The sequence below is a fragment of the Bidens hawaiensis genome, unplaced genomic scaffold, assembly GCF_021521415.1.
Source record: "Bidens hawaiensis isolate Kalapana, Puna unplaced genomic scaffold, B.hawaiensis_p1.1 tig00419431_1, whole genome shotgun sequence".
Lineage (NCBI taxonomy): Eukaryota > Viridiplantae > Streptophyta > Magnoliopsida > Asterales > Asteraceae > Bidens > Bidens hawaiensis.
Genome location: NW_027504858.1, coordinates 288,249 through 311,567, shown reverse-complemented (window position 1 = coordinate 311,567; position 23,319 = coordinate 288,249). Strand labels below are relative to the sequence as shown.

At 40.6% G+C, this 23,319-nt stretch overlaps 1 protein-coding gene and 1 long non-coding RNA gene across 2 annotated transcripts; one reads left to right on the top strand and one right to left on the bottom strand.

Moving 5' to 3' along the window:
- Nucleotides 1-1,434: 1,434 nt before the first annotated feature.
- On the bottom strand, nucleotides 1,435-1,936 carry LOC143608808 (uncharacterized). The gene is made up of 3 exons (XR_013149326.1): nucleotides 1,862-1,936; nucleotides 1,735-1,775; nucleotides 1,435-1,542 (listed from the first exon to the last, which is right to left on the bottom strand). It is a non-coding gene; the product is annotated as an uncharacterized LOC143608808 (long non-coding RNA).
- Nucleotides 1,937-7,049: 5,113 nt separating this feature from the next.
- LOC143608788 (plasmodesmata-located protein 1-like) lies at nucleotides 7,050-9,721 on the top strand. The gene is made up of 3 exons (XM_077083730.1): nucleotides 7,050-7,783; nucleotides 8,655-8,855; nucleotides 9,477-9,721. Exons 1-3 carry the CDS (start codon nucleotides 7,051-7,053, stop codon nucleotides 9,482-9,484), a joined length of 942 nt encoding a protein of 313 aa, XP_076939845.1. The 5' UTR covers nucleotide 7,050; the 3' UTR covers nucleotides 9,485-9,721.
- Nucleotides 9,722-23,319: the final 13,598 nt, after the last annotated feature.

The window sequence follows — 23,319 nt, the reverse complement described above, 5'->3', positions numbered from 1 at the left end:
ATAACTGTAACAAAATATTATCCGGTTAACGAACTAGAAAGAGTAGAAAGATACGATTAAATTGTTTTTCAGTTTGAAATTTAGAATGCGTAAACCTGCTCACATATAATATAAGTAATGTACATAACATTATTTCAATAGGTTTTGTAGAAGTATAAAATTTAGCGCCTAACAAAGAAGCCACAAACTACATCCTAACACTATAAAAAAACGATTAGTAGCATCGAAAATAAGTACGACAAAGATTCAAGCAATCTAACAAGTTTCCGTTTATGTTCAAGATCCACTAAAGCAATGAGCTTTTCATGAGTCTGTTCTCCAGGCAGCATTAGCGTAACCGCTTTGCCCATTATAACCATTACCCGCCCCTTGTTGCTCTGCACTTGCCCACCATAACCAGAAGCTCCAGTTGCAGATTGACTCATCGGTCCAGAAACAGCCAGACCACCTTTACCAGCATTCCAAACTCCATAACCAACATTTGGACCGCCATAAGCGAAATCATCAATATGCATCATTTCCATTTTCTTGCTAACACGAAAAAGTTTAAAGCCAAACACATAAATAGGTTGTTTGGGCATTTAGTTAAAGTTTGAAAGTAATACATTGATAGTTTTTGTTTCAAGTAGACCCACCATAACCAGAAGCTCCAGTTGCAGATTGACTCATCGGTCCAGAAACAGCCAGACCACCTTTACCAGCATTCCAAACTCCATAACCAACATTTGGACCGCCATAAGCGAAATCATCAATATGCATCATTTCCATTTTCTTGCTAACACGAAAAAGTTTAAAGCCAAACACATAAATAGGTTGTTTGGGCATTTAGTTAAAGTTTGAAAGTAATACATTGATAGTTTTTGTTTCAAGTAGACGCTTTCATAAAATCAAAACCTACGACATAAAAGCTTTTTTACAAACCCATTATGGATTTTATACAGAAAATGATTTATAGACCATCAGAGTAACCATATACATCACGAATCATATTATATATTAGTATACGATGCCCAGTTTATGCTATAGCTATACTAAGCACTTACATTTAATGAAGTTGATATGCCATCCCAACTACATGTAACTAATAGACATTAATATCTATTGTATAAAATAGTTGACCAAATATTGTCTCAACTACTTATAGTCACACGGACACGTCACGCCTCACATGTTGCATCTACATGTGTAAGCATAATATAAGTTGCATGTTTATTTTTCAAGAAATTGTGCCACAACCATTGAATATGTGCAGTAAACCTCTTAATAAGATATCTGAATGACATGCGTGACATTATCCCTTAGAAAGAAAAAAAATGCATAATTGTTCATTTATATAAAATCTCAAATTTACTTTGAATCGAGAGCCACGTCACTACATGACCTTTTATGTCATTGGTAAAACCATAAAAAGAAGATTATAGAATGTTCCTTGATTGCATATACACAACAGAAGGCTTACCAGCTAGCTTTTCAAGTGACATTATGACCGACTTTTAGATACATGAAACATGTAGAGACACCAAATCCTCTCTACAACTTCACCTGCCACAAGATTTTCACCATTTAATCTCGTATACCATTAAGCTTTTTACATTTGTAAGTTTTGCAGTTAACAATTATTGTTCAGTAATTCACCTTTTTACTATTGAAAACAAGATTATACTGATAATTTAAAATTTTCATGGGACTCTGCTAAATCATTAATAAGTAATACGTTTCAGATGAAAAACTTACATTCTACATGCTCCTTGTTATCATCAATACAGCTGCAACATCTGTAGAATAAAATTTATAGTAATCCAAATCAAGAAACCGCTCAGCAATATGAAGAGCAAGAATAAAGTTTATAAAATATAGATACCCAATCTTAGTAGTTTTCCCTTTGAATTGACTCAATAATTCACCTGCATACATTTCAAATAAACGGGACCTACAAATATCAACAATCACACACAAAATAAGTTTATTCAAGAAATTGTGTCATAATTTCTGGTTTTCGGTAAAATGAAATAATAATAATAATAATAATAATAATAATAATAATAATAATAATAATAAAAGCCTTTACCACGGAGGAAGTGAGGCTGCTGCAAGCACAGGGGAGAGTTTCCACAAATGATGAATTTGATTGCTTAATTTATGTTCAAGATACTCAATGATTTCATGTTCCTTCTGCAACATGTTTAAAAACATGGTCTTTTTATATAAAAGAAGTCCATTTGCCACAAAATTGTAATAATACGTAAATCAACTGAATTACATTAACATTTGTAACAGAAAGACTACCTTAGAGTGTTCATTTTGTTGCATAGAATCGATGTTTTGAAATCTTTCAATTATCAATTTGTGCACTCCTTCATATAACGTGGAGAAACTACGCGGTTGTTCGTGAGAAACAGACATAAAATGGTGAATTATATCATTCCATCTGCTTGATATACATCCTACCAGTAAAAGCTCCTGTCACTATACAGTATGAGTGCATATGTAATAAAGTAACCAAGTCAAAAGAGGTGTGAAACAAATTACTCACAATCGTTTCCCATAAGTTGGCATTATCATCTTCTGACATATCTAGCCATTCAAAAACTTGCGCCCACTGAACTTTAGGGGCAGAAAAAATCATGCTTGCACCAGAAACTAACCTGATAGTCCGTTTATCAAGTAGATATGAAAGATTTCTTGTGTGCCAATGATTCCACCTGGTTCAAATAACCAATCACTTATTTAATATATTGTCAACAAAATGTTTTAAGAAAGAACATGATGCATATTATAGTTCTTACACATAAGCCTTTGGATGATTTTGTTGTTCTTGAAGCAAATCATCATTCAAGTTTACTTGTGTTATGGTCTTAGCAAGAACACCTACACTTGCCTCCATCGATGAAACACATGAAACCGCATGTTGCCTTTTCTTAATCCCTTGAATAGCAAACGTTGTCAAATCGGCTTTTATATCGTCTTTAGCCTTCACATGTTGTTTATAATTACTAGTATAGCGCATAGGTGAAAAGTCCATTATACCCTCCTCATTTTGCAGCTTCAACTTGCCCATATACACATCTAAGTAGTTAAATTCTGTCTTCTGAAGTTCATCAAGATCCATTTCAATAGTTGCTTTTAAAACCGCCTTCATATGCGAATCCCTCATAGGTAGCGCGCGAATTAGATGTTCTAGTATAAAAAACCTTGCTTTACTAAGTGTAGCAGATGACAGATGTGTAAGACCCTGCTTCACAACAAGGGTGAGGGTAGTTAAGTAAGTTTACATTTTTTCTCAACAAAGTATATTGAAAAACAAACTTTAAAGATGAATAATCTGAAATTCCCACCTGTGGGAAATGAGGATTGGATGTGAGTTCAGAAATGGCTGCATCAAGTTCACTCACAGGTTCCTGGTCTCCATCAATGCCCTTGAACACCTAAAAAGATAGATAATCAGGTGTTTAATGCACAGGGGATTGCATGAAACCAAGAAAACCAATCCGAAACAAAAAAAAAACAAACAGAAAAAAAAACGACGGTTTGGTTTTAAGGATTTTTTGCATGTAATAAAAAAAACCGAAAAAAATCAAACCAGGCCCAATTTAGAGACTTTCATTTTCTATTTGTTATCTTAAGTAATTTATAAGAATTTAATAAATATGTAACTCAAATACTTTAGCACAAATTCATTATTTTGGGTCAATTTTTTTTTTCGGCCCAAAATTTTCATGCTCAAATGGCAAAATCGAAAAAACCGAGACCGAACCAAAACTTAACGGTTTTCAAAAATTCAAAAGCCAAAGTTTTGGTTTTTGGTACAGTTGTAGCCCAAAACCGACCCAAACAGAACCGTGCATACCCCTAGTTTATTGTTAGGGGTAGTTAGGTCAAATATGCATCTCATAAACCCAAATCTAATGCAACTATAAAAGAAATGGAAGCTAAAATCACTATCGCATTGAATTATATAATATAATGGATCCAATTCGTGATTATTTGATTCAATTGGAACAATATAACTCACATTCTCGAAGAAAAGAGCCCACTGGAAAGCTTTCTTGATATTTATCGGATCCCAGTGAGCAAATTGACCAGATGATTGATACCCAGATGCTAAAATGAGGATATCAACAAACCCTTTGATCAGTTTCACCAACTCTTCTAGTGATATGTCAGGGTGAGACCAAACACCCATCTTCGTCTTCTTCTTCTTCTTGCTCTTTTCCCGCCCTTTCTATTGATGCAAGTATTAAATTATGCTGGGCCAAGTAAACAAGAAAATAACCATAAATCGTGGGTTTGGGTTTAATACCAACTAGGTGATTCCCACGCGCGTTACGCGATAAACTACGCACCGGAGCTAGATTTTAAGATTTTTGTGTCGTGGTAGTTGGTTCATAGGAAAAAAAACAAAGGTAATAAAAACCGTCGTTAAATCACAAAATACTTAGCGTCTTCGACGAAACCGTTAAAGTTATAAACGCAACGTAACGTGAACAGACACGTTAAAAGAAACAAAAACTTAGTTAAGAAAAATAAAAGAAAAAAAATAGCAAGAACTAAAAAAACACATGAACCAAACACAATTTTGTAAAACCCTAGAGACTCAAATTACCTATATATCAAGCGCACAATTTTTCCAGACCGCTGACCTGTAATTTGTTAAATATCTCAAATTAAGTTATATTTACCTCGTATATAAATCAAATAAAACAAAAAATAACAATAACAAAAGCAACGCAATAGCATGTTGGACTCTGTTTTCACGTTGTCCTTTAATATATAGTTAATAGATTCGGGTTAGCGTAAGTTAAACGAGTAAACACATTTAGCTAAACATGTTTAGTTTAGGTCACCTTAACGAGTTCACGGTTAAACCCATTTAACATGTTTGATTTTTAGCTCATTGATTTGATGTTGTGATAAGTATTTTTAAGTCATATTATAAGATAATTGACCTTTTTTAGTTAAAAAATAATTGTTTTATAGTTATTTATATTTTTTGTTACAAAAATTAAATTCTAAATAATAATAATACAAAAAAAATGGTTAAATGGATTGCTTTTGTGTCAAATCACAAACATTTGTGTCATTTACGTGTCCAAAACAATTTTGAGTTTGTGCTAAATTTTCGAGTTAGCAACGGGGTAGACATGCAACCTCATGACCATGGCTCGTTTACCACCCCTGGTTACGAAAACTTGCAAATCAAAGTTAACTCAACCGAATCGATTCACTGTTTTAATAAAAAGTCATAAAGAAGTATTATTTTTTCTTGAAAGAATCAACAACCAAAGGAATGAATATGGATTCAATAAACACGCCTTTAACAAATGATAAATTCCAAAAACAACTAGTTGAAATCCTTTTGAAGCTTCGAGGAATCTCTGGTAAAACTAGTATAGTTGCCTTTCGAAAAACAAACCTAATTCGTGGCTTTTTTTTAATAAACCAAAATGGCTATGGTTAAGTTCACCGAAGTATCACCCAGGGGCGTTAACCATCCGACTCGGCACAAGAGTGCAACCTGGAGAGTTGTCATGACTTATGCAGCGACAGTAGGGATGACAGAGCGGTTGGGCATTACCGCAATGACACCTAAAGGGACTAAGGGGGTGGCACGAAGATGAGCCATCGTCGGGTGATGGACGTGGCTCCGACGTGTTGGTGGATAATAATGAAATACAAATCACCTCCTACCTACCTATACTTAACTACAAATCATAATTGGGAATTAATTGCATCGCCCAACAACATATATATTTAGTGAAAGTTGTATAAAATTATGTGGGTTGGTTATTCCAAATATGACTATATTGGGGCTTGTGGGGTCCACGTGGTCAAAGAATAGATCAGAGGGACACAGAGAGAGGATGGCCATATGGGTTTTTAACCTTCCCACCTTTTAGTATATAAGTATCCAACTATACATATGTTATTATGCTTAGTGATTATTTTAAATCATATTTATAAAATCCATCTTGTATTGCATTATCAAAATTAAAGCTAACAACTATCCTCTTTCTTCACGATTAATTTCTTATTTTCCTTTACACGTTTCATTATCTTTTATAACAACCAATAAAGGTCATACATAAATTTCATGCAATAAACAACAAAATAAAATTAAAATAAATAAAAGAGGAAAACGTGTTTGCCTTTTGCGTTATTTGCTTTAAAACTTAATTGTTAACTAAACAACCTCAAATTTCAAGCTTATTTTCAAATAATGTGTATATAAGAACACAAGAAATTATTGAAATTACACTTTATTTGAGTAATACAAGTCAAAAGAGCAAAGTAAAAAAAGCAATTTAACAACACATGATATGAACTTATGATGTAATGTGATGAGCAAATATGAAAAAAAAAAATAATAATAATAATAATAATAATAATAACATATTTTTGTATATTAAAGTTTCTTCACATGTTAATTATTTTTTAAAATAACATAAAATATTAATAATCATTAACCTTGGTCCACATGGCCAATTTTTACCACATTTTTATATTTATTTTAGTCAACTTACACATTTAACTAACCAATTAACTGAATACTTTATATTTTTTGTGTTTTATCTTTCATTAGGTACTTGACCTCAACTCGTGAGTTTGATAGCATAGGTTCATTTACACCACAACCATATTTGAGATTTTCTCTTTCGTTTAGTTACAAATGTCTTTTAATAAATTTACAAATGTTTTCTCATTCTCATTTTTACACATCGTCATACAAACATAATTAATACCAATTGAATTCCTATCGTGTCTCAGTAGCAACACACATATTGAACCACACAACCTCTACTTTTCATACCTGCTCAAATAACGCAAACTATTTGCTAAACACAAACCGAATTTTCTAGTTTATAAGATTTGACGCTCTATAAAAAAAAGACAAATATTTTATTCAAAGGATTAAACATGTAGACACACACAAAGTATAAGACCAAAATTATAACGCACACACTAAAATTAGTACTATCACCACCTCCCCACAAAAACCCCTTGCAGAAAGAAATGGTGTGAACACAATACATTACACACAATAACCCTCAAATGGCCTCACCGGAAACCCATCTCCTCCACCTCTTCCTCCTCCTCCTCACCACCACCACCACCACCACCACCACCGATCTCACCACCCTAATCTACAAAGGCTGCGCCAACCAAAACTTCCAAAGCCCACTCGCATCCCAAAACCTCAAAACCCTCTACACAACACTCGTCTCACAATCATCCACCACCACCTTCTTCAAAACCACCGCCGGAGACAACGATTCATCCACTACCACTTCCATCACCGGCCTGTTCCAATGCCGTGGAGACTTATCAAACTCCGACTGCAACACCTGCGTCAAAAACCTCCCAGACACCATCCAAAACGTCTGCAAACATGACGTCATCGCGGCCAGAGCACAGCTTGTCGGTTGTTACATGCGGTACGAGGTGGTCGGGTTCCCACAAGCGCCGCCGACGGAGCTGCTGTACAAGCAGTGCAGCTCGCGTGACGCGGGTGGGTCAGGGTTTGACGGGAGGTTGGAGGCGGCGTTGTCGTTGGTGCCGAAAGGTGTTGGTAATGGATCAAGAGGGTATTATGCTGGTGTGTATCAGATGGTTTATGTTTTGGGACAGTGTGAAGGTGATTTGGAAGGTGGGGAGTGTGTCAACTGTGTGAAGAGTGCGGCGGAGATCGGGCGGAGTGAGTGCCGGAGTTCGGTTTCCGGTCATGTGTTTCTTCAGCAGTGTTATGTTAGTTATACGTATTATCCCGACGGAGTACCCGGCGCCGGTAAATTCATTATTATTTTTTTCAAGATTATTATTTATTATTTTTTTAAAAATTATTTTATATATTTGTATATTTAAATGATAATATATCTGCATAGAAATTGTTTTTATTTTACTTATTCATATAGTAATAACTATTAGTATAAAACTATTATCAAGCATGTTAAACAAAAAAAATAAAATTATGCAAGTAATAGGCTCATTTAGGCTTGCAAGACGGCTCGAGCAGTGACTAAGTTAAGACAAGAATGCCGGGGAGACGGACTAAAAATGTATTTTAAAAAATCATAAACGAGAGGGGGGGGGGTGGTTAATTTTTTGGTCACAAATGGGTAAATTTACACTACGTTTAAAATTTTCAGACGAAAAACGGCAAAAATTACACTACTTCGCGAAAAAGGGATGCTGGGACACCACTGGCACTCACTATGCTTCGCCCCTAGGCTCGGGCTCGTTTATTAAACAAACTTATCTTCAGGCTTGAGCTCGGGTTTGTTTATTAAACAAGTTTGTATTTAAACTTGAGCTCGGACTCGTTTATTAAACAAGCTTAATTTAAGGCTTGGGCTCAAGTTCATTTGTTAAACAAGATTATTTTTAAGCCTGAGCTCACGCTTGAGATTGTTCATACGCGAATTATTTTGAATTTTTAGCGAGCAAATCTCGGGTAGTTCAGAAGCCCCATTTGTGTCCACTAATTCTTCTAATTTTAAAATAATGAAATAAATTATTTGAATATAAAATAGTATCAAAAAGCACCTGGGGAATAAAACAATTATGCAGAAGGTACAAATCCTTATGGCAGGATTTGTATTAGAAAGACGACAATTACAAGTACGGGTTTCATTAATTTGGCGTGTTGGTGGTGACAGGAGATGACGGTGGCACTGTTGGTGGTGTGGAGACAGGGGCGGCAGAGATAGAGGACGACGGTGGGGACGGAAGAGACAATACGCAGAAAACGGTGGCAATTGTTTTCGGTGGGCTAGCGGCACTGGGGATGGTGGTTGCTTTCTTGTTGGTTCTCAAATCAGCTTTCAAAAAGAAGAAAGAACACTATTCATATGGAGGAGGTTAATAATATATGTCTCACTTTTGGGTATTTAGTGCATATATAATACGGAGTAATTATATAAAAGTTTTGGTTTCGGGCAAGGTTTTAACGAGGGACCGGTCCCCGATTTGAACCAATCGGAGCAGTTGGTTAAACCGGATTTCCAGTTTATTTAGTTCAATCTCATATATTAGTAGTTTATTATTTTAGACTTCATATTTTAAATATTTATTTAAGTTCTAATATTTTATTGACGTTTTAAATTCGCAACAAACATAAGGTATATTCATATATATATATATATACATATATATATATATATTAGTTTTTATAACGTAAATCAGTTCTTAAATTCAGTTCAATTGATCTGACCAGGGAACCGGTAATTGGTTCGCTATCACGCCTAATTCTTAAAAAATAATTATCTAATAAAAAAATGACTTTAAATATCGTATTTACCTAATTATACCCTACAATCTACTATTATAGTCAAAGTTTTAACATAAGGGTATTAATGTCATAAATCATAAAATATATAATAATTATTGGCTAAGAGGATATATTGTCAAACCACTCAAACTGTCTTGGTTTGACCAGCTATAATATTCGTTTATTTATGAGTTTTGGTCAAATAATGCAGTTTACTGAAGATGCTGATGGAAGAGTAGAAGTCTATGTTTGAGGGTTGTGTTAAGACTTAAGATGCAGCCATTAAGAATGTAAAGTTATAAAGTAGATTAAAGAGGGGAGCTTATTTTGCTTTTGAGTGGTAGTTGGTGGGTCTAGTAAGAGTTGGATCTTCCTTCACTTGCAAGTTAAACTAATTTTATTAGGCCTTAATCAGTTAACAATAGTGCTTATGTACATCCACATATGCTATAGTTTAATGACCATGTAAGCCGGAGGTTTGAAGGCTCGTGTAGATAGTATTATCGTATCGTCGATGTATCTAGATGTATGTGTCGAAACTCAAAACTGGTCACTTTTTTGGTATTATGGATAGTTGATTGAATGAAAAATTATATGATTGGAGTAGTGTTATATGTTTTGTTGGGTGAACTGTTGTGACATGTTGAAGTTTTGTTATGAGAAAAGAGTGGAAGTGTGAAACACTCTTTTACTTTTAAAGGGTCCATGGCCCATGGGTTGAGTATTATTGGTGGTATGTTGGACATTATAGTTATCTTGTATGCATTTGGAAGAGCCTTGTTTCATTGACACTTCTTTTTGGCTTTCATGTTCTTTTTGGTTTGTTGTTAATTTAGACAAATTTGAAATAAAAAGAGTACTTTTTATTTGTGGTTTGTCATACAACAATACCTTTTTAACATCTCTTATTCTCATTTTAGTACTTGAGTGTTCAAATTATTATTTTTATTTTTATTTTTGGTAGCTTTAACCTATAAAATTACCTACCTGGTGCTTACATGATTTTTTAGTATGTTGTATTCAATTACATGAAAATTTCAAAATATTTATTTAATAATAAAAATATAACCACGCACGTCCCGTCGACAACACACTTAGACCACATCTCATGAGAAGTCGAATCAGTTATCAGTTAATGACTACACAAGTCTCCCTTTCCATAAACTCCTTGTTTATGTCTCCTTCATGCTCGAGTCACCTTTGCCAGGGCCGGCCCATAAGGGTGGCGGGGTGGTCGACGGCCACAGGCCTGATACCTCATTAGGTCCAAATTTTTTTTTTAAAAGAACTTATATATATTTTTATATAAAACAATATGTATATTTAATGTTTAAACTTAATTACAAGACCACTAGCTTGATCTAGTGGCAAAAGAGTATTACTCTCAACCAAAAGATTATGGGTTCAACTCTCATTTGAGACTTGTTTAATCTTATTTTTATACAAAATTTTTTTACACAACCAAATTATAACCAAGTAAACCTATATAAAAATTTAATTGTTTAAACTAACAAAAATACTCTTTTTAATTAAGGTCCAAAAAATTTTTCGCATTCAACCCAAAATTATTTGTTTTCTCGGAGCCGGGCCTGCCCAACCTTACAAATTTCGCTGCAATAACAGGTCATGGAGGTTTCATTAAAAAGGTGAAACAAGTTTTAGAAACATGACATTTACATCAAAACTAAACTATCGAAAACAAATATTTTTGAAAGACGTCATAGTGCAATCTTAGAAATTAAGAATATTAAAAAACAAGCATTCAATATGTAGTCAAATCATGTTTTTTTTAAGTTTTATAATTAGTAAATGTTTAGAAACATGGGGATGGGGGCGATCAGTTCACAATTCTTTTTAAGAAATTGAAATTTGTTAAATGATTTGGTATTTATCAAAGAAATTGGCACATACTAGGTACTCTGCTGACAAAATAGTCATGTGTGGTTTGATGTTTCTTAACAGAAGTAGCAATGTAGTAGTGGAGGTGATAGCATGGGGTCGTGACAGTAGGGGAGTGGTGGTGATGATGACGGTGACACGGTGGTGGTACTGAGAAAGATTTTTATTTATTTGGTTTAATATTTTATTGTTAAAAAAACATGTTAGAAATGCATTTCCAACTAACTAAATGTTTCAAGTTCTCAACACAGAATTGCTCTTTTGAGGAAAAGAAAAGTTAAGAAACCTCCATAAACTTTACTTTGTTGTTCATGGTATAAACTTTCACAATTAATTGTTACAAACCTCTCTGAACCGACTCGGTGATGAATTTGAAGTTTCCGACTTTATCTGGCTAGGAGAGAGCTAAAGCATAGTTTGATGATAGTTGATGCTATGTTGGTTTTGAATGTTATTTCATGCCGGGCAAGATAGAGGCTTGTCTGCTAAGGGTATGTATACTGGGCGACGAATGAGGACGATAATGAGGGTTTGGGGGGCGACAACACCGCCCCCGGGCTACAAAAGGGGCAAAATGTTTGGGGGTTGGGGGTGGGCGACAAATTCAGTCCAATGGTGTGTTTGGTAAATATTATTATTATATATGTTGTGTGTGTGTGATATATATATATACATATATATATATATATATATATATATATATATATATATAATATGAGCTACAACACCATTACATCTCTAAAACAAAATCTCACTCTTTACTAACTGGACATGTCATAAAACGCCATATTTTATAACATCTTCACTACACATAACCTGGTGTGGTTTTGAATGAGCTGACATGACAAACAACGATTGGCTCTGTTTAATATGATGAGTTATTAAAAGAGATAAGTCATGTTTGTTTGTCAAAGTTGGTGGTCAAGATTTTGTCATTTACCGAGGATTATCTTCCTAGTACTATTACTTGTGTTATTATGCAATGAAGATTTGTAAATGAAAACATCATATACAGTACACATTACACAAAACATCACTCATACTCAATGAGGAGGCATACCTTGTGACTGTGTGACACTAATATTTTTAATTTTTTTAAGCAATATGATTGTTACTTTCCACAATTAATATAAACTACTTTAAAATAAGTATTTATTATACTAAAAGAAATAAGGATATTGGTTTTAAGTACTCTTAACTTTGACTAATCGGTAACACTCTAAACTTACGAAATGTTCCCAACACTCCTAACTTTTAACATGTTTTTTTTGGCACTTCCGGAGTAACGAAGCACTAACGAAGTTAGTGTTTGGGGTAAAAAGTGTCATTTTCAAAAGTTCAAAGGATAAAATCAAAATTGTGTTTATTATATATTTCACATCCTTCTCCACCTCCTCTTCCCTGCCACCACCGCCACTGCAGCCACAAGCCACCACCATCGGCAGCCACCAACCACCGCCACTGCAGCCACAAACCACCACCACTGTACCTAATTTCCAACAAAACTCTCAATTTCAAAATCCAAAATACAGAGATGATGATGGCGATGGTGTTTGTGTGTGTGTAGTGGAGGTGATGATGGTGGTGCACTAACCGTAAAAGCAAAGAGAAACCCAGGGTGGCCGGAGATGGTGATGATAGCAGGGCGGTGGTAGGGTAAGACGGTGACCTTAGATCTGGTAGTGAGGGTAAGTACGACGGTGGTGGTGACAGATTCTTTCATCGTGGTCTTCAATGACAGTGGTGATTGGTGGTTGTTGGCAGGGAGGTGGGGTGGCGGTTGTGGCAGGGAAGAGGGCGTGGTGGTTGGGTGGAGAAGGATGTAAAATATATAATAAATTAAAATTTTGATTTTATCACTTGAACTTTGAAAAAATAACATTTTTTACCCCAAACACTAACAAAGTTAGTGTCTCATTATTCCGGGAGTGCCAGAAGAAAATATGTTAAAAGTTGGAAGTGTTGGAAAACATTTCGTAAGTTGGGAGTGTTATCTACCAATGTGTCAAAGTTAAGAGTATTTAAAATCAAAATCTCAAAGATATATGGCCTATAATTTACCCAAAATATGTGGGATATAAATCTATAATTAAAAGTTCCGAGCCCAAAAAACAGGGGGTTCAAGACTTCTCCCCACCTATATTAAGCTCCGCCTCTGATTATACATCATATGCTCTTAAGTCTAAACAAATGGATTATAATTTTGAAAAGAAACTGTTATTATATAACTTTGTACCTGAAGAGGTATGTACCCGCCTCAACCTCGAGCGGGGCGGGTCAACCCACAAGATAAAGACAAGAGGATTGAAATCAAGATATTATGAAGGCACAAAGCCAAAACTTATGCGCATGGCGCATAGCACATATGCTCACGCATATCACATATGCTCAAGCATCAGATGCTCACGCATCACATATGCTCACGCATCACGCATGCTCCCGCATCACATATGCTCACGCATCACGCATGCTCACGCATCACATGCTCACGCATATCATATCTACGCGTGGCGCATCCGTGCGTGGCGCATATTACATGCTCGTGCATATCATATCTACGCGTGGCGCATCCGCGCGTGGCGCATATTACATGCTCGTGCATATCATATCAGCGCACGAAACATCTGCGCGTGGGAATAAAGAGAAGACCTTGCGCATCCTCAGGATGGGCGCATATCGCACATGCACATAATCAACCTCGTCCTTATCCAAATCAGGATAAGGACAACCTTGATTGTGCACGTCAGACAACCTTCCAGAAGGTATCCTTTTAAGGAATAAGAATATGCTGATATTGACAGCTGCCAATGAAAGGTGGACAACTCAGCATAACCCATGTGCCACCACGTGATTGCACATGGGTCAGGTGAAAGAGAATAATCAATGTAAAGGCGCCAGGTGTCCCAAGGACACGTGGCGCAAATCAACAGAAGGAGGCCAAAAAGGCCCTAACAGAATCTGAGCCCAATCATTTGGAAACCCTAGCACTATAAATACCATGCTGCCTTCACTAAGAGAGGTACAACGCATTACACAGTACAATTCATTACAGCAATATTACATAGTACACAGCTACACTGAGCAATACTACTGCTACAGTAAGCAAGTACATACAAGAAAATACTTTCCAAATCCCTACTCACTCTCAGATTACTTTATATCATCTCCTACAATCTCTTATTCTCACACCGGAGGGTTACCCCAAAGAGGACCCCTCTGTCCCTTTCTGAGGGGTAAGTTTACGGTGTTGTTCATTTTGTAGGTTGAAGATCCAGTCTCCGGAGAACCATCGGTGAAATCGCATAATCATACCCGAGGAAAGTAGATCAACTACCAGCGAGTCGATCCACGATTCTTCATTGGCGCCATCACCTGTTACAAACGGCAACAAAAATCTCATCAGTTCTCTGAAAAATTTTCACCATGGTTTCTGGTGTCCGTGATAGTGATCAAGTTCTGGGGGATATTGGGCGTGAGGATGTTAATGAGGGACAACAGTTTCTGAGGGTGCCGCGTGATTCTACGCGCACCACCAGTAACCATCCCTTCATCACAACTCCTCATTGCCAGACTGAAACTCCTCCAGACGATCTTACGTTCCAAAATCTTACCGGCGCGAAACAAAAGGGACCAATGGGTCCAGAAGATGAGGCCAATGATCCTAAAGATTGGCTCATCAACGAGCAACGGCGCCTAATGGATAAGTACAACGAGATGGTCAAACAGAAAAAGTTAGCTGACTTAACACAAAGGCTAGCGTTTGACAAGCAAACCAATCAAACAACAAAAAGGGCGCGCACGCCGGAAGATGGTCACTCTATTCACACTGAACACGCTGAGTTCAGTGATGAAGAGGTCCACAGCATGAGAAATACGCGCGATACTCATGCGGGAGGCTCACAGCTCCGCGCGCACATGAACGTGGCGCCTGGAGCCAGAGCTGATATGGATCTGTACACACCGTACAATCCACCAGTGAGAGGGCAAGTGGACGTAACCACGCCATACAGGCCAGCCATCCTGGTAAAGCACTCAAAATTCACGAAGTGCATCGCGAAGGCTCCTATCCAGCACAAAACTAAGATGCCAAGTGGTTTGGGCAAATACGATGGCACAACAGATCCAGACGATTTCTTACAGGGTTTCTATAACACTGGAAACCTAGAAAGCTGGACGATGCCAACTTGGTGTCACATGTTTGCTCGCTGCCTCACGGGCGCGGCACGTGTCTGGTTTGAAAGCTTGCCCACTGGGCAAATCGATGGGTTCGAAGAGCTGTTGGAAAAATTCCAAGCTCACTTCGTTCAACAGCGCAGACACACGCGCGACCCTGATGACATCATGCACTGCGTGCGCAGGAATGATGAAACGATTGAAGATTACATTACTCGTTTCAATCAGGAGTCTCTGGCAATCGGGGGTATCACGGAGCAACTCTTGCGCGTGGCCTTTATACAAGGCGCGCGCAGTGATCAACTCCGTAGAGCTCTCGTGAGCAAAGATGGCATGCCTACTACTTGGGCCAAACTGATGGAGGCATCGCGAGTTTTCGCGAGCAATGAAAAGCAAATTGCTCAAGACAGAGCAAGAAAAAGAGGGCATCAAGCTGAGGCGCCACGCAACAACGAAAGAAGGGGCAAACAAAACACTGTGTGGTCTAGGTTGCAACAAACCAGCTTTTCTCCCGCAGAAAAGCAGGCGCAGCCAAGTTCACCCCAGCCCCAAAAAGACGTTCGTAGTCGCATAGAGGGTGACAGGAGGGAAGGCGGCAGAGATCCTAGCAGACCTCTGCCAAGAATTTGGACTCCCCTCACTAAAACGCCCTCACAAGTGTTGAGCACTGAGAACGTCCAGTTCAAGAGCCCTAAGCCACTGCACTACAAGGGACCTTCAAACAGTGGCAAGTACTGTGAATTTCACAAATCCACAGGTCTTAACACTGATGCATGCCACCACTTGAAGGATGCTATTGAGAAGGATGTGAAATCCGGCAAGCTGGCTCATCTGGTAAAAAGCTCAAGACCAGAAAATGAGCAACCAGAGGGAGCCTCAGCCAGCAAGAAGTTTAAAAGAATTTGTGTGGCCGAGGGAGGAAGGCAAGGGCAAAAATCAAGAAAGCGAAGCGCGCAAGTCCAAGGAGACTGGCGCGAGCAACAAGTCATCTTCCCAAGAATCAGGGGAGGCCCTTCCATCAGCAGCCCTCTAGTCATCACTACACACATTGCTCATTATGAGGTGTCAAAAGTCCTGGTGGACACTGGCAGTGAGTCAGACATCATGTATGAGCAATGTTTCAGGAAATTGGATCCGGCGGACCAAGCGAGGCTCGAGATCGTGAATGCGCCAATCTCTGGTGTTTCAAATGAAATCATCCATCCCCTAGGTCAAATTCAATTTGAACTGACTATGGGGGATGAGAAACACAAACGAGCTGAAGTTGTCAACTTCTTGGTCTTGCCTACCACTTCATGCCACAATATGATCTTGGGTAGGGAAACGATCGCCCAATTCAACGACATACCGTCGCCAGCGCACGGCGCGTTGGGGTTCCCAACACCAACTGGTGTAACTTTTGTACACCGAGATCATTTGTGCGCAGTGACAAGCACTCCGCGGGAGGGGAGAATCAAACTTCCAATGGCAGATAACGCGCCGGAGGAATGGATTCTCAACCCAAAATTCCCGGAGCAAACAATCGCAATTGGCGCTACGATATTAGACGACACGAGGTTGAGAATGAAAAAATTTCTCACAGCATACATGTCAGTCTTCGCGTGGCAACACTCTGACATGACTGGGGTCCCGCGAGACTTGGCGCAACATTCTCTCAACACGTTCAAGTCTGTAGAGCCAATTGCTCAGAAAAAGAGAATCATGGGGGATGAGAAGGCGAGGGCCATGAATGAGCAAGTTGAGGACCTACTGCGCGCAAACATCATCCGCCCGATACGATACCAGACATGGGTAGCCAACCCTGTGATGGTAAAGAAAAGTAACGGGTCTTGGAGGATGTGCATCGACTTCAAAGATCTCAACAAAGCATGTACAAAAGACTGCTACCCCCTCCCAAACATCGACGCAAAAGTGGACTCCGTGGCGCCATTCAAATTCAAATGTTTCCTGGATGCCTACAAGGGCTATCACCAGATTCAAATGGCGCCACAAGACGAGGACAAGACCGCCTTCAGAACCGACAAGGGTGTTTTTTGTTACACAAAAATGCCCTTTGGTTTGAAAAATGCGGGAGCCACCTATCAAAGACTTATGGATTCAGTTTTCAACGAGCAAATCGGAAGAAATCTAGAAGTCTACGTGGATGATTTGGTAATAAAAAGCAGGGAGGAGAAACAAATGCTCAGAGACATCGAGGAAACTCTTCAGCGCCTAAAGGAAGTGAACATGAAGCTCAATCCGAGCAAATGCACTTTCGGCGCACAAGAGGGGAAATTCCTAGGTGTAATGGTCACCAAGGATGGTTTCAAAGTGAACCCAGAAAAGGTGGAGGCCATCCTTGACATGCCCTCACCATCCACCATGAAAGAAGTTCAGAAGCTGAATGGGAGATTAGTATCGATCAACAGGTTCCTAGCGAACCATGCAAGCAAATCTACCCCATTCGTGAACACATTGAGGAATTGCCTCAAGAAAAGCCAATTCAAGTGGACGCCTGAGGCGGAGCAAGCTTTTAATGAGATAAAAGAATGTCTGATAAATCTGCCCGCGCTCACAGCTCCACTTCCTGGCGAAACTCTAACGTTGTACCTGTCAGCAGGAGAGCGCGCCATCGGCGCAGTATTATTGGTGGATCGAAAGGGAATCCAAACGCCAATATACTATGTCAGTCGAGTGCTGACAGATCATGAGACGCGCTACTCTATCATGGAAAAGTTAGTTTTATCATTAACACATGCGTCGCGCAAGCTTCATAGATACTTCAATGGTCACCCCATTGAAGTTCTGACTGGTTACAACATCCAGCAAGTCTTGCGACGTCCCGCGCTCTCAGGAAGGCTGACAAAATGGGCGCTGGAATTAGGAGAGCACACAATCGCCTACAAGCCCCGCCCAGCAATAAAGGGACAAGTCTTAGCTGACTTCATCGCAGAAATCCCTGAGGGAAAGATTGAACAGGCTCAGCGCGAGGTAGATCCTCCGCGAGCCACTGAGGAAGAAAATGTTTGGAGTTTATTCACTGACGGAGCTTCAAACAATGAAGGATCCGGCGCAGGCCTCAAGCTGGTGGACCCAGAAAATCATGAATATACTTATGCAATCAGGTTGGACTTCAAGAGTACCAACAATGAGGCTGAGTATGAAGCTCTACTGGCTGGCCTGCGCATCGCGCACAAATTCGGGGTTAAAAAGCTAGAGGCCCATGTGGATTCTTACTTGGTAGCAGCACAGGTCAATGGCCTTTATGATGCCAAGGAGAACACCATGCCTCTATACTTGGAGCAGGCGAAAAAGCTCATCGAGCAATTTGACTGCTTCAGAATCATACACATTCCGCGCAGTGAAAACAAATCTGCCGACGCGCTGAGCAAGATGGCATCAACTAGCTTCGACCACTTTGGCAAAGATGTCAGGGTAGAAGTAATGAGCAACCCGTCTGTGGGAGCGAAGTCTGTCCTTGTAACTCACACAACACCTTCATCATGGATAACTCCAATACTGGAATTCCTGAAGGAGGGAAAGGTACCGGACGATCGCGCACAGGCGAGGAAGATAAGACACAAGTCGCAGAACTACGAACTGCTCAATGATATATTATATCGACGCTCTTATCTTGGGCCACTCATGAAATGCCTAGATGCTGAGGAAGCAAGCTACGTCATCAGAGAGATACACGAAGGAATCTGTGGATTACACGCTGGCCCGCGCATGGTGGTTGCCAAGGCAATGAGTGCAGGCTACTATTGGCCAGGCATGTACTTGGACGCGCTAAAAGAAATCCAAAAATGCAAAGTGTGTCAAAGCTATGCGCCAAACACCATGCGGCCAAAGAACAACTTGATTCCAGTGACCTCTGCATGGCCTTTCCACAAGTGGGCAATCGATATTGTGGGTCCCCTACCGCAAGCGCCGGGGCGGGTAAAATTTTTGGTAGTGGCAGTAGACTATTTCACAAAATGGGTCGAAGCAAAGCCACTAGCAAAAATCACCGCCGAGGCGATGAAGCAATTCATTTGGAGCCACATCATATGCCGTTTTGGCTTGCCCATGGAAATTGTAAGCGACAATGGCAAACAATTCACTGATAAGAAGATATCCAGCTGGCTCAAGGAATTGCACATCAACCAGATCTTCACTTCAGTATACCACCCTCAGGGGAATGGCCAAGTGGAGCGCGCAAACCAAAGCTTGCTAAATGGGCTGAAGAAAAGGTTAGAGGGAGAGTCCCATTCTTGGGTCGAAGAGCTACCTAATGTCCTGTGGGCGCACAGGACATTAAGCAAAACCAGCAATGGCGAATCCCCTTTCAGCCTAACCTATGGAACGGAGGCTATGATTCCAGCTGAAATTGGATGCCCATCCCATAGGGTGCTCATGATGAGCAAGATTGACAACGAGCGCGAAAGGAGGTTAGATCTCAACCTGCTTGAAGGGCGCAGAGAGGCGGCTATCATCAGTGAATCCAAATACAAGAAAAAGTTGGAAAAATATTACAACCAGCGCGTGAAAGAATGCCACTTCAAGAAGGATGATTTTGTCCTTCGAAACAATGAAGCTAGCCGCGCGATACCACCGGGAAAGATGTCCCCCAATTGGGAGGGACCTTATCAAGTCTCGGAAGAATTGGGAAAAGGCGCATACGCGCTGAAAGATTTGAATGGAAAGAAGATCCCGCGCGCATGGAACGCAGCACAGCTTAGAAAATGTTTCATGTAAATATTGTCAAGTTTTTAATCAAGGCTTTTTAAGCCATTATGAATAATGATACGCGCTATCTTCTCTTAATCTGTGTTCTATTACCTTTTTTGCATACATGTTTCACACTTCCCTTTATTAATTTTGAGCAATATGACAACACTATATTGACATCAAAACAAAAATAAAACGAAGTAAAACATACATGCGCGAGCGTCAAGCTCAAACGCGTTAATGAGTCTTAACTATAAAACGTCAGGGCCTTAGCCCAATAATATGAGCCTTAGCTCAGGGCCTTAGCCCAACAATGTGAGCCTTAGCTCAAATCACTCACAACATCCATCCTACATGCCGCGCAGCCTGACCATAAAACACCTAAACACAACTAAGGCAAAACACATGCCAAAACATAGTTGTTAAGGTCTCAGGTCGAGGTCGTGCACAGAATTGTAATGGATAACTGAGTAACACATGTTGATGCGTAAAGGCTAAAAACTCATAATTCCTATAATAAAGGCGCGATAACGTCGCGCAAAACAGGAATAATGAAATGCCAAAGCACGTGTCAACATAATCAAGATATCGCAAAATCACTTACAATATGACAAGGGTTAAGTAAAACAATTTCCTTACAACCTTGTTCTTATTTCAACGTGCAAGCATATCTTATATTCTACAAGCAAACATGCAATATAAAGAGATGAATTGGGAATGCGCAAGATGCGAATAAGGGAAAAACAAAATTTCATTCCAAAGTATTGAAATTTACAAGTTTACAATATGATGAGATACAAACTACAAATAAAAAAAAAAGAAAAGAAAACATGAAGGGCTTCTCAAGTCTCCACGTTGACCTCAGCCGCTTCATCGCCCTCATCATGGCCGCCCTCAGCATCTGGCGCAACCCGCTCCTCCTCATCTCCAAACTGACCATAGTCAAGTTCTTCATCTTGAATGCAGTCTTCTTCAATGACGATAGTGTCAGGAGCGGATCCTTGGGCCGCACCAGAGCTTCCAGCAGGAGCAGCATTCCCCGCGCCATCATCACCGCCACCAGCCCCCTCGCATTCATCAAGTAATTTCTTCAGTGCGCTGAGATCGGGCTGGTTAGCGAGCGCGGAAATCTGCAAATCATAAGAAAAAATATGAGTACAAAAAGACTTAGAAGATAAGTCAAGATAAACTCATTAAGGATAAAATACCTGCTCAAGGATGGGGATGGGAGTATTCAAATACTTCTCCCCCATCTCGGCCATATCCGCGCAGACGACGTCGAGCTGATAAGGGTACTCGGATGGGCTCTTCTTCAGCATGTTGTATTCATAACCATCCTTAAACCCCTCAGCTCGACCCACCAAGCGCGAGGCAGCGTTGCAGTCCATCACCAGGGTCTGAAACTCGTCTGAGTATTTCATCGCGTAAGCGCAACGAGTCATTCCCTGTGACACTAGCCATTGGCGGTCCCACGCAAGGAAAGTAACAGACGTCTCAAGAGCAGGAACCTGAGAGTTTAATAACTCAACAGTTTCCTTTGTCTGTTTTAGCTCTTCCCTGTCAGACGCTGCGGCCGCCAAAGCCTCGTCCCTCTCCGCTTGCGCGGAACCAAGCGCTTCCTGGCTAGACGCTGCCGTCGCCAAGGCTTCGTCTTTCTCGGCCCGCGCGGCCTCCAGCTCCTGCTTTAGGCGCGCAACCTCACTCTCTAAGGAAGATTTATCAGTTATAGATTGTACGAGAGCTTGGTCACGCGCCTCGGCGTCCAGCTCCAAGTCACGGACGCGCCGGGCAAACTTGGCCGCGTCCGCCTCAGCAGCCTGCAGCTTCTCCCGCGCAGCCTGCAGCTCATGCCCGCGCTTTATGAAGGCGGCGTTGGCACTTGCTCTGTTTTCGCTGATCTCCGCTTGGAGTTTCTCAGCTCTCTCGCGAGCATCAGAAAGGTTCCAAGCGGACACCTTAGCCTCTCGTTGGGCCTCCACAAGAGCATCGCGTACTTTGATATAATCATGATGAAGCTCTTGGGAGGCAGCAAAGAAAGCCGACCCAGCGAAAAGGTGATCGTTGAGCAAGTCCACGCGAGCGCGTTCCTCCTGAAACTTCTTTTCAGTTGGAGGCACGGCATGAGCCCAGAAGTCCTCACACACACCCATGGATTGGAAGGAGCTATCTTCTGTAATATTCCATCTCGGGCGGTAAATGTGATCGGCTTCCTGCAAAACACAAAGAAATATTCTAAGTCATCTAAGCAAATAATATGGAAGTCCGCGCAGCGGAGCAAAACGAGCTTATACCTGCGGGGAGCAAGCAGAAAAGTCGGCGCCAGCCCCACGAGAAGACTGCGCCACGAAATCTCGTGGCGCTACAGGGCTGGCGCGGCCTCCATCAGAATCTTCATGAGGCACCCCCTCATCCTCCTCGGAAACATGCCTCTTCTCCTGCGACCTGGCTGAATCAAAACCAGTCCCGCGAGGAGGGCTGTGCGCAGGAGAAGGTGAGGGAGATCGCGACGCCGCCAGCTCGGCGCGCAGAACGGATTCCTTCTCCTTTGAGATCCCGATGAGGGGAGACTCAGCGCTTGCAGGAGCAGGAACTGAGCCAACGGCGCTGGCACTGGCGCCAGCGGTGCCACCCGCAGCTTGCACGCCAGCTACAACTCCTGTGAAAAAATCAACAAGGAAAAATGGTTTATGACTTGATCCAAAAGAAAAAAGTCAGAAGACAAAAACATTATACATACCTTGGCGCACCGCCGTTCGCGAATTGAACATCGCCATAAAGTCCATTCTCCCCTTCCTTGGGAGAACGGGGGATGTTGAAGCAACCTCTGGCGCAGCCTCGGCGCCTGGTTGCGCCTGAGGCTGATCGGCTAACGTCGCCGGCTCTGCAAACATTCAAATGAGCAAAGATTTATCAACAATTGTATCATAATCGCGCTCACACAACTATAAGGCATAAACAAGTATACCTGTCGCAGAGGACACAGCAGGCGCAGAGCCGCTCCCTTCCGCCGCGCGAAGGGAGGAGGTGGCGACGCCGTACCTCGTATGGACAGGAGGTCTGCCCACTTTTACGGGCAGGGAGGAGAAGGGAAACTTGGAGATAAACTCCTGGGTCTCCTCAGCTCCCTTCGCCCGAGTAGGAGAATCCTGAGCAGGGGCATCTTTCTTCTGCTTTTTGCTGGCCCCTGCACCAGTCTTCCCCTTAGCTTTACGCTTCAGTAGGGGCATCTCTTCCTCCTCCTCCGCGAGCTCCAGCTCATAATTTTCTAGCGCATCTACAACATGTGCAACAGA

What these genes read in the sequence shown, in the direction of transcription:
- LOC143608788 (XM_077083730.1), top strand. Translation starts at nt 7,051, where the DNA reads ATGGCCTCACCGGAAACCCATCTCCTCCACCTCTTCCTCCTCCTCCTC. An exon ending in CGACGGAGTACCCGGCGCCG is followed by an intron (nt 7,784 to 8,654) that starts GTAAATTCATTA and finishes TGGTGGTGACAG; the next exon opens with GAGATGACGGTGGCACTGTT.